The sequence below is a fragment of the Eschrichtius robustus genome, chromosome 4, assembly GCF_028021215.1.
Source record: "Eschrichtius robustus isolate mEscRob2 chromosome 4, mEscRob2.pri, whole genome shotgun sequence".
NCBI classification, from domain to species: domain Eukaryota; kingdom Metazoa; phylum Chordata; class Mammalia; order Artiodactyla; family Eschrichtiidae; genus Eschrichtius; species Eschrichtius robustus.
In genome coordinates this window covers 133,061,764-133,078,510 of record NC_090827.1, presented here as the reverse complement: position 1 = coordinate 133,078,510, position 16,747 = coordinate 133,061,764, and the positions used below count along the sequence as shown (strand labels likewise).

Sequence of the window (16,747 nt, the reverse complement as noted above, 5' to 3'; positions counted from 1 at the left end):
AGTTACTTTGATGTTTTAAGTGTTTTAAGCACTTCTGACAGTTTGGCTGATCCTTCTCCTTCCCTACCCCTGCCACTCTGTGCCAAAATAATTTCCTCTCAATACAATGAAAAGGATAGACCAAGAGTAAGCAAACAGGAATTGTCCATACACAAGGTACACAACTTTTAAGAAATGAAAAATTCACAGCAATTCACTAAAGATTTCATATGAAAGCTCAAGGCATATCTCTTCAGTAACCCAGTAACTCCTAAATCACACTTCTGGAGCCATATTTATAAGATGGCCTTCAGTGCTTAAAACTAAATTCAAAACTAACCTCACTACCACCCCTAACCTTTCTCTAAGGTTTCCTGACTAAGCATGACTACTGCTTAAATTAGAAATTTGGATTCACTGTTGACTCATCCTTCTTATTTGTTCTCCACAACTAATTCATCACTCTCTTAAGTATTCATCTGCCTAAGTGTATCTGGAATCCATCTCCTTCTCTTCCTTCCCCTAGCTAACAACCCAGCTGATGATCATCTCTTCCCGGAACTGTTACTATGTCCTTCTATCTGGTCTCCCTGCCTCCAGTCTTATCTCCCTCCAATCACAACACAACACTGCTGACCTGGGGTAAGGCCACATTTCTAACCCGGATCCTGCTAAACATTTTAGTCTAATTTATCCCCACCTCAAGTAATCCACTCCAGCCTCAGTAACAACTTCTCTATTGCATATGATGTTTCTTCTCCATGGAAGAACTTTCATCTCCTTCTCTGCTTAATTCATTCACCTTTAAGGTTCCTACCTTCCCGGATCCTTCTATGTGTGCCCAGAGAATTCTATTCTTGTCCCTGTTATATTTCTTGCACTAAAATTGCCTTTTAAGTGTTCTAACTCCCACAGTAGGCTATAAATTCCCTCAAGATAGAACAGTTGTCATATTCTCAGTATTCCCAGTACCTCAAGCTCAGTGCCTGGGACATAATATGCACTAAATATTTAACTGAGAATAAACATCCTCATCATCTACTTTTAAAAAAATAAAACTATTATGTATACAAGGCTGGTTCAACATTCAAAAATCAATTAACAGGCTAAAAGTGAAAAATCAAAGGATCATACCAACAGATACAGAAAAAGCATCTGACAAAATCCAATACCCATTCATGATTAAAACCTCTAGTTTTACTAACTAGGAATAGAGGGGGACTTCCTCAACTTGATAAAGAATATCAACCAACAAAAACCTACAGTTAACATCATACTTAACAGTGACAAACTAGAAGCTTTCCCACTAAGACCAGGTATGAAGCAAGATGTCCCCTCTCACCATTCTTTTCCAAATTCATACTAGAAGTTCTAGCTATTGCAATAAGACAAAAAAAGGAAATAAAATGTATACAGATTGGGAAGGAAGAAATAAGACTTTGTTTGCAGCTGACACAATCATCTATGTTGAAAATCGGAAAGAACTGATCAAGAATACTCTTAGAACTAATGACTATAGCAAGGTTGCAGGATACAAGGTTAGTAATATACAAGAGTCAATCACTTTCCTATATACCACAAATGAACAAGTGGAATTTGAAATTAAAAACATAATACCGTACAATAGCACCACAGAAAATGAAATAGGTATAAATTTAACAATTTTTCTACAAGATCTACATGAGGAAAACTATAAAACTCTGATGAAAGATATCAAAGAGAACTAAATAACTACAGAGACATTCCATGTTCATTGATAGGAAGACTCAATACTGTCAAGATGTCTATTCTTCCCAACTTGATTTATAGATTCAATGCAATCCATATTGAAACCCCTGAATATTGGCAAACTGATTCTAAAGTTTATATGGAGAGGCAAAAGACCCAGAATAGCCAAGACAACATTGAAGGAGAAAAGCAAAGTTGGAGGACTGACACTACCTGATTTCAAGACTTAAATGTAAAGCTACAGTAATCAACACACTGTGGTATTGGTGAAAGAAAACAAATAGGTCAATGAAACAGAACGGAGAGCCCAGAAACAGATAAAATAAAATCATATAATTGTATATGCACCTTAGCTATGTATAGACTTATGTATGTGCATTCAAAAGAATAAAAAACAAATTGATAGTAGTTATCAACAAAGAAGGAAGTAGAACTGGTGAGAAGAATAGACCGGGACTGCTTTTTCACATTACATAATTCTGTATTATTTGACATTTTTGAAGAATTATATACTTATTTGTGAGAATAAATGTTTTAGTTAATCTACAAAGAAAGATTAGGCTGTGTTTAGGTAAACAGTGTTAGTAATACTCTAATAAAAGCAGATGTTTAAATGTTGGAGATCAATAAAATTCAAGTGTGACAATCAACCTTTCAATTTTGGACTGGGTTCTTGTTCTTCCATTTTCTCGTGTTTTATCATCTTCTTTCTTGGGTGGAATTATTGTTGGCTCCAAACCAAACAATTCTTGAAGACGTCCATAAAGATCCGAACGATTATAGACATGAAATTCAAAGTCATTGACTGTGATGTATAATCTAGTTTCTGCCTTTGGATCTAAAGACATCAATTACAAAAAAAAAAAAAAAAAGTTTTTAGTCAACTTTTAAAAAACTTTAGTCAAAGTTTTAAGTCAAATCTTTTCCACAGCTAAAGTAACTCAAATGATTTCTTTTAAAACAGAAGTCTATGATAAAAGGGAATAATATTTTAAAAGCAATAAAACATGGACAAGAGAAAGAAAAAAGCTGATTTACTACAGTATTTCAATTTAGCACTCTAAAAACAATCTGAATTTCTACATTCTGGGTGTATAACAACAAAACTTAAAGACTGTATGCTAAGAACAGCACAATGCCATTTACAAAGTAAAACTTTACCTCAATATAGCCATAAGTGTATACTAAAATATAAATAGTAAATTGTTCAAAGTATGATGCATTTAAACATCACACTAGTATTTGAACTTGTGCATCATAGAAACCAGGACTTTTCATAAATACTAGTTTGTTTTTACAAACTACACAATGCTAAAACAAAGATTCTATAAACTGTCCTCAAATAATAATCTCAAATAAAAGACAATTATATTAAATATAAGTAACAATAGTAATAAACCCATCTATAAAGTGATAGATGGGGCACTTGTTTCTACTGAGGAAATAATCTAAGACAGTGCATCTCATGTCAACCAAAAAGGGTCAGAAGAAAGGTACCACAGTCAGTGCTTTATTTTGCTATAAATGATACATGTGTTTTTTAAGACTTCTTTTTCAACCTTTATCTGTTTTTATCCCTGTCAAACAAATTCAATTGAAAGGCAATTAAAATTAGCTATGACCAGTTAGAATAATCTAATTTTTTTAAATGGGTAAAGAGAATTACCAACTTTCATTTCAGTAGCTTATGCTGTGGTTTAGTAAGGTACCAAATTTCACCAATATTAATTTCTTCTCAAATTATTAGCAAAACAGCATATGAGATGTCAAACACCCTAAATAAATGTAAATCTTAGTTTAAATTAAGAAATGAAAAATACACTGCCACTCATATTCAAAAATAAGCTAAGGAAAATGAATCAACAACATTCATATTTTTATACAGTAATACTTTTAGTTTTACTCCAATGAAGGTTTTTTCCCTCATTACTTCCTGAGACAAGAGAGGAAAGAGAGATAAACACCATCCTTCAAAAAACTAATGTTTAAGAGCTGTAACTTTTCTTATATTTTTTAGATAGCTCTTGATCTATGTTCTCTCTCCTATTTCTTCAGATTTATCAAATGGATAAAAGCTAAGACGATCCCCTAAGCTATTACATAAAGTGTGTTCCCCTTTTTCTTGCTGTAGGTCAAATTCTTAAAATTAAAATAAAAATAAGAAACACACTTTTTTTTTAATACATATGAAGTATTCTAAGACTTAATAGTTATAAATATCATTATCATTTTTAAATAAGTAAATCAAACTTTATCACTCATTAGGTTTTAAACCTTTCTACAGTAATCATTCATGACCTCGTCTCAAAATGTCAGGGTCAAATATCCAGCAGCCTACTCAAATATCTCCAATTTTATGTCCAACAGGCATCACGCACTTGACATATCCAACCAAACACCCGATTTTCCCACCCAAACCTACTCCACAATATTCCCCACCCTATCAAAAGCAAGTCAATCTTTTCCATTGCTCAGGCCAAAATATTTGACTGCTCTCTTTCTTTCTTGTCCCAGATATTATCAGCAAATCCTGTCAGCTTTTCTTTCAACATATATCCAGAAACCACTCCTCACCACTCTGGCCCAAGTCACCATCAACCTGCACCTGTTTTAACACAACAGCCTCCTAACTAGTCTCCCTGCTTCTGTCCTTATTTCCCTTATGCCTGTGCTTTACACATTGGCCAGATCTTTCAAAAACCCTAAGTAAAATCATGTCACTCTCCTGTTCCCTAATTTTCTGATGGCCTCCTCTCTCATTGATACCAAGTCCCTTTAAAAATGACCTATAAAATCCTATAGGATCTGCACTCTTCTCCCCTTCTAGTCCTCCCTCCAGTAAACTGGCCTCCATTTTGGTTATAAACCAGGACCTGAACAACCAGGAAATGTCCTTCCCCCAGATAGTCACAATAACTCATTTCCTTAACTTGCTTCATGTTTCTGTTTAACTATCCCCTATCAATGAAGCCTCTCCCAACCTCCCCATGTACACAGCACCCTCCCTGCAAACCAGCACTCTCTATTCTACGGACCCTACTCTGATTTTCCTCAATGCCATATTTTCCTCACTCACTCCTCGATGCTACATATATTTACTCGCTAATTATCTGAATCCTTCCCAAGCAAGAATTCAGAATGAAGCAAGCTCTTTAAGAGAAAAAAACTTGTTTTATTCACTATTGTATCTCTGGTGCCTAGAACAATTCTTAGTACATAGTAGGGCTCATTTGAAAGAGGAACAGAGCATCTTACCACAAATCATACTCCTAAGTAAAACAAAAATATCCTCAAACAAATAGATCTAAGACTTTTTGGAAACCCAACATGTGGAAGCATAATAAATGCAAAGTAGGTTATTTTTCTATTCCCACTTTGATCTATACAAGTAGGAATTAATTATTATACAATTCTTCAAGGTCATAAACAACTCAATCAAAATTTACCTCAAAACTCATTTAAGTCATTTGTTTTCAAATTTACTTTTGGAACACTTGATCATGGTCCCTGAATACAAATGCCTTGATTATTAGGAATATACTATAAAGGCCAGTGGATGAGCTACAGAAGGAGCAATGGGGAAAATCAAGAGTCTGGACTAGCTCCTAATTGGATCAGCAGTGATGAATTAACAAATGATGACTGTATAAAAATGGAAACAGGATTACTCTCAATTTGGTCTTCAACTTGCTGGACATGCACAACTGATTCTCTTCTTTCAATATAACTGATACGAAAGAATATGGCTACATTAACTTACTAAAGACAACAAGGTACAAAGATAAAGGTATTAATCTCTGAAAGTATTTTGAAAACACTGATAAACACTAAATACTTAATACTAAAACACTGCAAGATCCCCTCAACAATCCCTACCCATTTTCCCAACTTTTTTTTTTTTTGCATTATTTATTATTGATTGTCACCTCCCCCAACTAGAATGTAAACTCCATTAGAGATGATTTTTTCCTGTTGTGTTCACTCTTCTATCCCTGGTTGCCTAAAATATTGCCTGGTATGTAGAAGGGGCTCAATAAATATGTTAAATCCTTAAACAGAAATATAAATGGGCTTTTAAATTTTAAGTAAGATTGAACAAAATGCCTAGACCACTCTTTTCCTTCCAAAAATCACTTTAGAAAAATACTGAACAAATAGTGAATCTATAAGCATTTTAAAAGCAGCTTTTGGTTTCATATTTTTAAATAGAGAGATTTAGCTGAGTTCACACTCATCTTCTTTGTTCTATTGCTTCTATTTGTTTCACCTGTATTACTAATATTCCAGCCAGCAAGCTATGTGATTAAACAGTAAATCAGATCTCCAAGCCTGGTTGATCTCCAAGCTTACATGGCCTTATTCTCTTCAGAGTCTTTGCCCAGGATCTTTTCTGTCAATAAACCCAGCTTTCTGCCATATTCCATATGGCAATTCCCTCTCCATCCCTCAACCCCTATCCCAACAAACACAGATGCAAAAAGGTGGCCCAAGAGCACACCCATAGAGACAGAAACATAGGAAAAAGCACATACACAGAGGTGAGCACACATATACAGAGGGGGGCATGCACTCACTTAAGCACTCAAACACAGAACCACTCACAAGGACAAACACATACATACATATACTCTCACAGAGCCATACCTGCAGATGCATGCATACAAGTACTACTATACTAGCATATTCAGTACTCATAGTATCACCCTCACAGAGATAAGTATGTACATACAGAGCCCACATGCAGAGGTACCCCACACATAAACAGGGATACCTTCCCAGATCAACAGAGCACGTCCTCATAAACAAACACCTCCCCTAACAGATGAGCACTCTACCAAAAGACAGATAGGTTTCAAAGGCATGTATCTCTCACATATAGACATGTGGGTACATGCGTACACACCCACACACACACGTAACTGAGAAGAACCCTGTGAAACCTTCTCAGAATAGAGAGCCACCCATGTCCTCTGCCTGCCTTTTGTCTCTAGAAAAACTTTAGTCAAAGAATAAATTTAATCAAAGAAGTGAGAAAATGCAGAAAGAAAGGGAAATTGTCAAGCAAGACAAAATAATAATACTTTATTTTAGCCATTAAACAAAGTCAAGGACCTTTAGTTCTTCCTCAAGGACTACGGATAATATTCTGAGCCATGTCCTTTGAGCTGTTTTGCAGATACTGAAACCCCCATCAGGTGGAAGAAATTATCTGTATGCTGCCCACAAGCACGCAGACCCCAGACTGATTGGAACCAGAAGGCTGATGATGCTGACTCCCCATTACCTCACCACCAACCAATCAGAAGAATGTCCACAAGCTAATGACACTCTGCTCCTTGAACACTGTAAGATTCCTCACTACCCGCTCCAGGGTGGGACACACAGTCTTGAGGACATTAGCCCGCTGTGGCCCCCTTTGCCTGGCAAAGCAATAAAGCTATTTCTTTCTACTTCCTCCAAAACTCTGTCTCTGAGATTTAATCCAGCACCAGTGTACAAAGGCCTAATTTCAGCAACACATATATACAGCTTTTTTGGGGGGGAAAAAAGAAAGTTGGGGAATCCTACACTAGATTCTCCAGGAATTAGAAAAAGGTAGTAAATAAAACAGTAAAAGGATATAAGGTTGGATTCCTGTAACATTATTTACAAATGCCGTGACCTAAGGCAAGTATCTTAACCACCCTGAGCCTCATTTTTCTCATCTATAAAATGAGAATACCTCTACATACCTGTAGGATTGTTGTATACCATAAATACTAGCTAGTTCCCTTGCCTTTGCAGGTCAAATTCTTACTAGTCATATAAATTATGTACTCACTTTTGATTTGTACTGAATTCTCTTCTTTTTAAATAATTTTTCATTTCATAATGTGACATAATGCTCATCGTAATAACAAAAGCAGCTCATCTCTATTGAACAGTTGCTATGTTCCAGGTACTGTTCTAGGCACTTTACTCATATAATCTCATTTAATCCTCACAACAACCCTGGCAGTCAGAGCCCAAGATTATATAACTAGGAAGTAGACTAAAATCCAGGTCTCTAAATAGGTTCTTAACCACAAAACAAAATTACTTATCAATTATATTAATAAATGTAATGACTATTTCAAAAGCAAAAAAGTTATTAATCCCTGAAAACAGAAATGTACAAAACGGGTCCAGTTATTTCTTTGCATTTTATAAAAAAAAAACTGATCAACAGTCAAAACTTAAATGTAGTATTTAATTGTTAAATTCTGGTAACACTAGATTTCTCACTGACATTTATCTCTCCTGGAAATTTTAAAAGCAGTTTTTAGGTTTCATTCATTCTGATGACACTGGGAGTCAAAGGGAAAACTTTAATTTATACATAATTTAAGAAAGGTATAATCAACTGGCTCTTTTAAATCTTCTCTCTACATTAACACTGCTCTACCCTTGAAGGCAGAAATCTTCTCTTTCTCGTACTCCTTGTCATCTAACAGTCACATAATGGGCTTCCCAAACTCATTTGCTAATAAAATACCCAATAGATAGAAGTATAGACATAAAAGGCTCTTAACAAGCAGTTAATTTACGGAGGAAAAAAATAAATGAATGTTGTAGAACAGCTTCAGTCTCCTGAGCAAACAGCTAATTGAGACTTCTTGTTTTCCAAAGGGAAATCGGAAAAAAGGCACTTATTTAATTATATAATTGGGACACATGTTATTTGCAGTAAAAAAATCTAAAGTGCAGATGTGCTGACAAAGCCTTGTAATACTTAGAATCGATACTTAGCACAAAGACAAAATAGTCTGCTGACCTTTTAAAAATTGTTCAGGGATTTTTTCCTTTATGTATTTAACAAACAAGATCTAGACGCTACAAATTTAAAAGTACTAGATTATATTAGGCTAAAACTTGTAAGCAACAAAATAACAGAAAGGGACATACTTTATCATCATCCTTTCACTTAACAGCCCAAGAATTCCTCTGGATAAGAAGGATGCATGCCTAGTTTGTCAGACTAGTATGAATTTAAACACTATGATATACCACCACATATTAAGAGGTAACTGGCCCTGCTATTTATTTTCCAAAAGAATCCCTTAAAATTAAATATCCTAAAAATAAAGATTTTTGACTGATATCCTCATTAAGTGGCCTTTAGCCAACAACCATCTATAACAGATCACTAATTCATGACCTAGGGCATATTTTACAACAAACTCTATGGTAAACAAATTAGATGTGTTCTGTTTTCTCTTTTTTAAAGGGTTAAACTGGACAAGTGACAACTTTAAATCTGCTCTTGGCTTAAATTATCCCAACCAAGCTCTATGGCATAGTAGTTTCAGCACTTAACACACCACTTTTCTCCTAATAGAGCAGCTCTAAAACTTCCTAATGAAAATCTTGGCCCTACCCACCAATGGGGCCTATCTCCTTGGAAGGCTAGTGGCCATGTATCTTCTCAGGCACACGCCCCAGTTAGGCTTCTAAATTTTCCACCAAAAAACATCAATCATCTCTGCTTCCTGCTTGGTTAACTGCCAAAGCACATGGATCTTCCCTTAATCAGCAAGAAGTAATATCCAGAATGTAAGGTCTTGCTACTGAATACAGCTCACTATTTTAACCTGTATTCCATAATATTGTCCAACTTTTTATCAAAAGCTTACTTTGCAGCCTATTCATTCCTCTACACTATATTCTATTGATAAATTCTGTCCCTTATAAATGCTAGACTAATAATGTACTTAGACCAAACTGCTTATTCCTGCACTGCTATTTGGCATTGTGTCTTTCCCTCTGAAGGGTGTAACTGTGAGCACATTGTTAAGAATGTCATCCTTTACAACAGAGAATATCTTTTAAAAGCATAGGAAGAGAAACTTCTTTGACCGTTCACCAAAGCTGTGCTATTCATGAGCACATACATGTAAATTTTTAAATGTAGGTAAAACTATGAACAAATAATTAGAATTATAAAAGTGATAACTGATAAAGTCTACCAACTTTTAACATCACTGTAAAATGGAGGGGTGAAATCTTTTTTTCTACTGCAAACCACTGGCATAAAAAAAAATGAGAAAGAACAATTTAGAAAAAATAATTTAAATGTTATTCAATATTAAGAAAAACATAAAATATCCAAAAATTATGATAATATTTCTGTTCTACATTATGGACAATTACAGAGGGAGAGCAGAGACACAAATTTATGTTAACATTAAGAGTGACAAAAAGAATTCAAGACACAAAGAAATGACAGGGGAGAGCCAGTCGAGGAAGGGCTAATATTTGAGCTATTTATATTAGTCTTGGGTTATGCATCTCAAGTAGTGATTATATTTTTTTATATTATTTGAAATGACCTAAGTTCATATCACTCCCCTGCCCAAAAACCTTTCACGGCAGTGGCTGCCAGATGTTCAATATCCTCCATAACACAGCTTCCAAATTATCCCCTATTATTCCTTTACCTTATATTTACCACCAAATGGAGTTGTTAATTCCTAAACACACCCGTTTTCCAACCTTATTGCCACTGGTCAAACCAGTTATTCCATCTGAGCTACCCTCCCTTCCACTCCGCCTCTGCATGACACAATCCTACTCACTGTCATCATCAAGCATGCTGCCTAAGAGATGGAACTTTCACAACAGCCCTCCATCTACCATTCTGCTTCTTGACCAATGGGCAGAACTTTCAACATCATCAAACCATGAACCAGCTGGGACCACACCCAGTGGTCCATACCAAAGTTGGTATGGACCAACTTTGAAGATGGTTCTGAAGATGGTTCTCAGTATTTTTCCTCAACACACACTCATTGCTCCATTTTTTCTTTAATTACAATTGTTTGTATGCATGTATTCCCTCAAGTAGATTTGGATAGCACCTCTTTTTATTATCCCCCACTCCAACTTAACACAACCATCAGTAAAGTGAATTCAAAATAAAAATCTGTTCAATTAGGTAAAGATTTCTATCAAAAGTTACCTCTTTCCTAAAGAACTTGGGTCAGTTACTCTTGACCCTCATCCATGTGTTTTGGTGAATAGCAATCCACTTTAAGGAGATGTTACATTTCATGATAAAATGAATTATTTTCTTCAAAAAAAAAAAAAAAAAAGACTATAAACAATTTAGGATGGTATTCCCCGTGTCAAAGAAAATTCTGAAATGGGCAATTGCAGTAGGCTTAGTTTAAGTCATGCAGTTGCCTCTGGATACTGCAAAGGTCTTCATTCCTCCCCATAAGTTGTGATCAGTGTTTATCCATAAGAATCGCTAAGGAACCTTCTTGGGCCACATTTGACAAAGTTGTTTTATAAGAAGCACTAGACTGGAAGTTAGCAGACCTGGGTTTTTGTCCCCATTTTACCAGCTATAATCACAGTAGTTTCTGATTTTCCATCTGCCAAATGAGGGGTTTTGAGAACATTAATTGTTTCCAAATTGGTAACAGATTTTGAGAAAAATTCGTTGTTTCCTAACCGTGTTCCTTGGAATTCTGGGGTAAAGAGCATGGGGTGGAGGTGCCCTAAGGCCGAATGGGCTTCCTCACCCCACCACCCCCTACAGCTTTATCAGTTCACATGAACATTTTAAAACACTAAAAAAAAAAAAAAAAAATTGGGAATAAAATTCCTAATATAAATATACAAATAGGTTTTTTTAATCACAAACAAGCTATATAAATGAAGAGAACTTTTGTTTCAGCTCCATTGTAACCTTGTTAACAACAAAGCTTATGTTAACTAAACATGTAAAGAGAAAAAAAAAAGATTAAGTCAAAACAGCAAGTCACCTAACAAATAGACTACAAGATTAAAAGAAGCATGACGTGCTGAGGAAAAATATTCTCCTAAAGTAATCTATCTCTAAGGGACAAACTAGAGGGACTTTTCAAACTAAATCAGAGGCAGAAATACTGGGCCTGCACAAAGTTAAGTAAATGTGTTAGAAGCTGGGACTGAGCTCAAAGGAACTTGGCTCTCAGGAATGAACTTTAACCATCTCTTAAGTGTAAGATATCTTTACTTAACTGCCACCTTTAAGACTTACAAATAAAAAAAAAAAAGTCAAGAAAATTCTCTCCACAACATTTAACATGGTTAACAGTGTAGGAAAGTGACTCAAAATTTTGAATTTATTCAGATTTCATAAGAAGTCAAAACTTAAAAGATTCCCAATGCACTAACATAATATCTAAAGAACACTTTTTTTTCCCTGTGAGAATGCTTCTAGTAAATGCTAAGAAAAGAGGTAAAAAGGTTGGTTTAACAACTGATATTCTAAAATCACAGACTAAAGACTGGTAATAACATACAGCCAGCCATTCTCAATCACAGATGAGAGATTGCAAAAAGCCTATTCCAAAGACCCACAGAATACTTTTATCATACGAAGTCACTCAGCCTCTGTTCAAAATTATCTAATGTACAACTCTAATTTTTAGAAAACTTTTTCCAGACATGAAATATGCCATTATTTCTTCTAATCATTCTGATTTCATTACCTCTTCAGATGTCAAATTGTAACCAACTAATGCCAACCTTCTCAAGGTAGAGTACATTATTACGTATTATATAGGAGGGGCAAAAGATACGTGGGAGCAAGGAAATGACAGTTTAAAAAAAGACTAAACAATGGTGAAACAATAGCAAAATCTAAAAGTAATTTAGGATAGCTCAAAGTTTTGATAAGTTTTAAAACTTTTGGAACTTTAAATCTATTTTCCTACACAAACAAGTTATATACGATGGTAAGATTCCTAGATGAGCTCACACACACACACACACAAAACCCAACATTTAACTGGAAAGTTCCAAAGTTATACATACAGAACCAACCACCATTTCAGGATCTCAATGGGGTGCCAGAAACAGAGGTCTTCATCGCTAAGAAAAGGTGGAGGGGTTTCATCCTCTTTTGACCTTACACTCCCAGGCCCCACTTAAAATCTCTGTAGTTATCAAAGTATGGTCCAGGGACCTCTGGGGAGATACTGAAACCCTTTCTGGAGGACCACAAAGTCAGAATTATTTTGATAGTATTATACTAAGACGTTTGACTTTTTCTCATTCTCCCATGAGTGGACAATGGAGTTTTTTAAAGGCTACATGAACTATATGGTACAACAGACTGAATATAAAAGCAGAGGTGAGAATTCAATTATCTTCCATTAGGATATTTAAAATATTAGTAAAATATAAAACAGCGTCACTCTTCTCACTAATTTTTTTGCTTTGGAAAAGTTATTCTTCATAAAGTTTGTTATTTATTTTAATATGTAATGGATTTATGATAGGTATTTTTAATGAAATAAAAATGTTTCTATAATGATCAGGCTTAATTTTGAATGCAGTAAATATTAATAGATATAACTTACATAAATAAAAGCTCTTTGGAATCCTCAATAATTTAGAACAATGTTAATAGGTTCCTGAGATCAAAAATGTTGGAGAATCAATATTCTAGAAAGTAAAGACAAGGTCTACTCTCCTTGAGGCCACTGGTGTGGTTAATGTAGAGAAGGAAGGGTACATTCACAGACAGGAACACCTACAGTTGTGAAATGAAGATTTGAGGACAATATTCTGAGAGAAAATTCTGATGATAAAAAGCAGAACCAGAAGAGAGTCAAAGTCTGCATTTCCTCTTTTCTGCTCATCCTTACCATAGTAGATAAATGAGAATTAGTCACAATGTCATGTAAAAGTATAAATAAAGTCAAAGAAGCTGAAAAGTAAGAGAAGTGTCTTAGTAGAATGATTAAAGAGTACTAGGAAGGCCACTCTAACCACAGTATGGGATTAAGTCCATAGATGTAATAGGAGGTAAGGGTGGAAATGTGGGTAAGGGTCATACTGAGAATAACCCTAAATAAATAATAGGCTAAAGAAACTAAATTTAACCATGCAAGAGGAAAGCTGCTGAAGGATTTTCAGCCAAGGGGTATTAAAATCAGTTCTGTAAACTCCAAAGCTTTTTAAAATACTTTTATCTATTACAAAATGTGAGACATTCCAATATCTACAAATGAAAATTCTGATTATATGATTGAAGATTTCAAACACATGAAAAAATGAAAGCTCACCATGTTGCTTCTGCTTTGGGTTATACATTTTCCACCACCGAAAAATTATAAATCCATCTTGAATTCTAAGAAAGATAAATTACAGAAATGAAAGCTTAAGTAACAATTTACTTAACTCATTTCTTAATTAGTTATTATAAAAGGCAGGCAATTGATAATAAGGAAATACACAAAATTTTCAACAGGACACTAGCATACCAAGATGTTTCATAATCTTCCAGTTAAGAAAGGAAAATAAGATTTGCAAAGCTCTCAGATTCTTCTATTTAGGTAAACTGTAATACCAGATTACATTTAACAGGAAAATAAAGTGTCAACAGAAAAAACTTTTTCTTTTTTAAATTTAAATTTTTAATTTTTAAAATTTATAAAAGGAGTTAAAATTATATAAACTAAAAGCCAAATCTTCAAACGGGGATATTAGCATACTAAGGGAAAACATTTAAAGATTTTCTTTCATTTCAATAATGATACAACACTTCATATCCCCAAAGGATGGAATTATAGCCTAACTTTTACTTTTTACTTTTAACTTGGAGATAATTTTAGACTCACAAAGAAGTTACCTCTCCGTTATAAGTGAGGTATGAGGGCTGCCAAACCCTAGCACCTCTCAACTAATTCCATATCTTCAAGTTTTATCTAAGTAACAAATTTTAAGCAAATCACAAAAATAAGAGTAAGCTTTTCTTTCAAGGCTTATAGAAGACAGAATATATCAAACATATGAACTATCATTGCTTATTATATTCAGATTTCATTTCCTCCTTAAGGTAAAATTAGAAATGCTAATAAATGCTAAATAATTCTAAAACCTGACTATCTATACTAAGGAACTAATGGATGAGAGTTATCAACGTCTCCGATCCTTGCTTACATAACAAATGACCACAATGAATTCTACAACAAAAATGGTCAGGTAATCTAGTGGCTCAATTTTTAAAACTAGGGATGATATAAGATTATTCATTTCCATAAGCTACTATTCAATAGTATTTTGCCAGCTTAAACCTTAGCTAAATTAATCCACTGATAGAAACATTTAAAAAAATCAATTCACCAAGTATGAGTCACTGAAGAAAATGATTTTTGATTTATGATTTTATTTGAAAAGGCCAACATTTCTAATATGAAAAAGCAAGTCATATTCAATACAGTATCATAATCAAAAAAAATTTTGTAATATTTCAAATTTGTATAAGATGGGTCCTCATTTATTTATTTATTTATTCTTACCTAATAGACATGTCTTCCGTAATGTAATAGATTTCACGAACCATGACTTTTCCAGAAAGAACAGAGAAAGAAAAGGAGCCTGTTGTAGGAAAAAAATAACAGCAATTAATGTAATTGTTTTGAAAGACAGTAGAGCCCTTAAAGCTTTAAATGCTCTTCGCATTCAATTTACTCAATAATTAAATGTTCTCTCCCTACTCCCTTCCTGATATCCTTAAAGCCTTACTAACCTTCTAACATTTTTCCCTCAAATATAACAAAAAGTGCCATACATATCATCACTATGAACTGAGCTACTAAATAACTATATGAGAACATCAGTTTAAACAACTGCTTCCTATGGATAATTCCCTTAATTAGGCACAGCCATTAAATAAACCCAAAGCAGTGCAGAGGGCAGACAGCAGAAGCAAAAAGAACTACAATCCTGCAGCTTGTGGAACAAAAACCACACTCACAGAAACACAGACAAGATGAAAAGGCAGAGGGCTATATACCAGATGAAGGAATAAGATAAAACCCCAGAAAAACAACTAAATGAAGTGGAGATAGGCAACCTTCCAGAAAAAGAATTCAGAATAATGATAGTGAAGATGATCCAGGACCTCGGAAAAAAAATGGAGGCAAAGATCGAGAGGATGCAAGAAATGTTTAACAAAGACCTAGAAGAATTAAAGAACAAACAAACAGAGATGAACAATACAATAACTGAAATGAAAACTACACTGGAAGGAATCAACAGCAGAATAACTGAGGCAGAAGAACGGATAAGTGACCTGGAAGACAGAATGGTGGCATTCACTGCCGCGGAACAGACTAAAGAAAAAAGAATGAAAAGAAATGAAGACAGCCTAAGAGACCTCTGGGACAACATTAAAAGCAACAACATTCGCATTATAGGGGTCCCAGAAGGAGAAGAGAGAGAGAAAGGACCCGAGAAAATATGTGAAGAGATTATAGTCGAAAACTTCCCTAACATGGGAAAGGAAATAGCCACCCAATTCCAGGAAGCGCAGTGAATTCCATACAGGATAAACCCAAGGAGAAACATAGGCCGAGACACATAGTAATCAAATTGGCAAACATTAAAAACAAAGAAAAATTATTAAAAACAGCAAGGGAAAAACGACAAATAACATACAAGGGAACTCCCATAAGGTTAACAGCTGATTTCTCAGCAGAAACTCTACAAGCCAGAAGGGAGTGGCATGATATACTTAAAGTGATGAAAGGGAAGAAACTACAACCAAGATTACTCTATCCGGCAAGGATCTCATTCAGATTCGATGGAGAAATCAAAAGCTTTACAGACAAGCACAAGCTAAGAGAATTCAGCACCACAAAACCAGCTCTACAACAAATGCTAAAGGAACTTCTCTAAGTGGGAACACAAGAGAAGAAAAGGACCTACAAAAACAAACCCAAAACAATTAAGAAAATGGTCATAGGAACATACATATCGATAATTACCTTAACGTGAATGGATTAAATGCTCCAACCAAAAGACACAGGCTTGCTGAATGGATACAAAAACAAGACCCATCTATATGCTGTCTACAAGAGACACACTTCAGACCTAGGGACACATACAGACTGAAAGTGAGGGGATGGAAAAAGATATTCCATGCAAATGGAAATCAAAAGAAAGCTGGAGTAGCTATACTCATATCAGATAAAATAGACTTCAAAATAAAGAATGTTACAAGAGACAAGGAAGGACACTA

At 34.7% G+C, this 16,747-nt stretch overlaps 1 protein-coding gene across 7 annotated transcripts in view; it reads right to left on the bottom strand.

The window, feature by feature from the left end:
* BLTP1 (bridge-like lipid transfer protein family member 1) overlaps positions 1–16,747 on the bottom strand; it is a 211,242-nt gene that overhangs the window by 168,945 nt on the left and 25,550 nt on the right. For all 7 annotated transcript variants that reach the window (XM_068543392.1, XM_068543385.1, XM_068543389.1 and 4 more), the window contains 3 exons: positions 15,024–15,102; positions 13,788–13,852; positions 2,359–2,545 (listed from right to left, as the gene is read on the bottom strand). In XM_068543392.1, the coding sequence (XP_068399493.1) occupies positions 2,359–2,545; positions 13,788–13,852; positions 15,024–15,102 (331 nt within the window). The remainder of the gene's footprint in view (positions 1–2,358; positions 2,546–13,787; positions 13,853–15,023; positions 15,103–16,747) is intronic.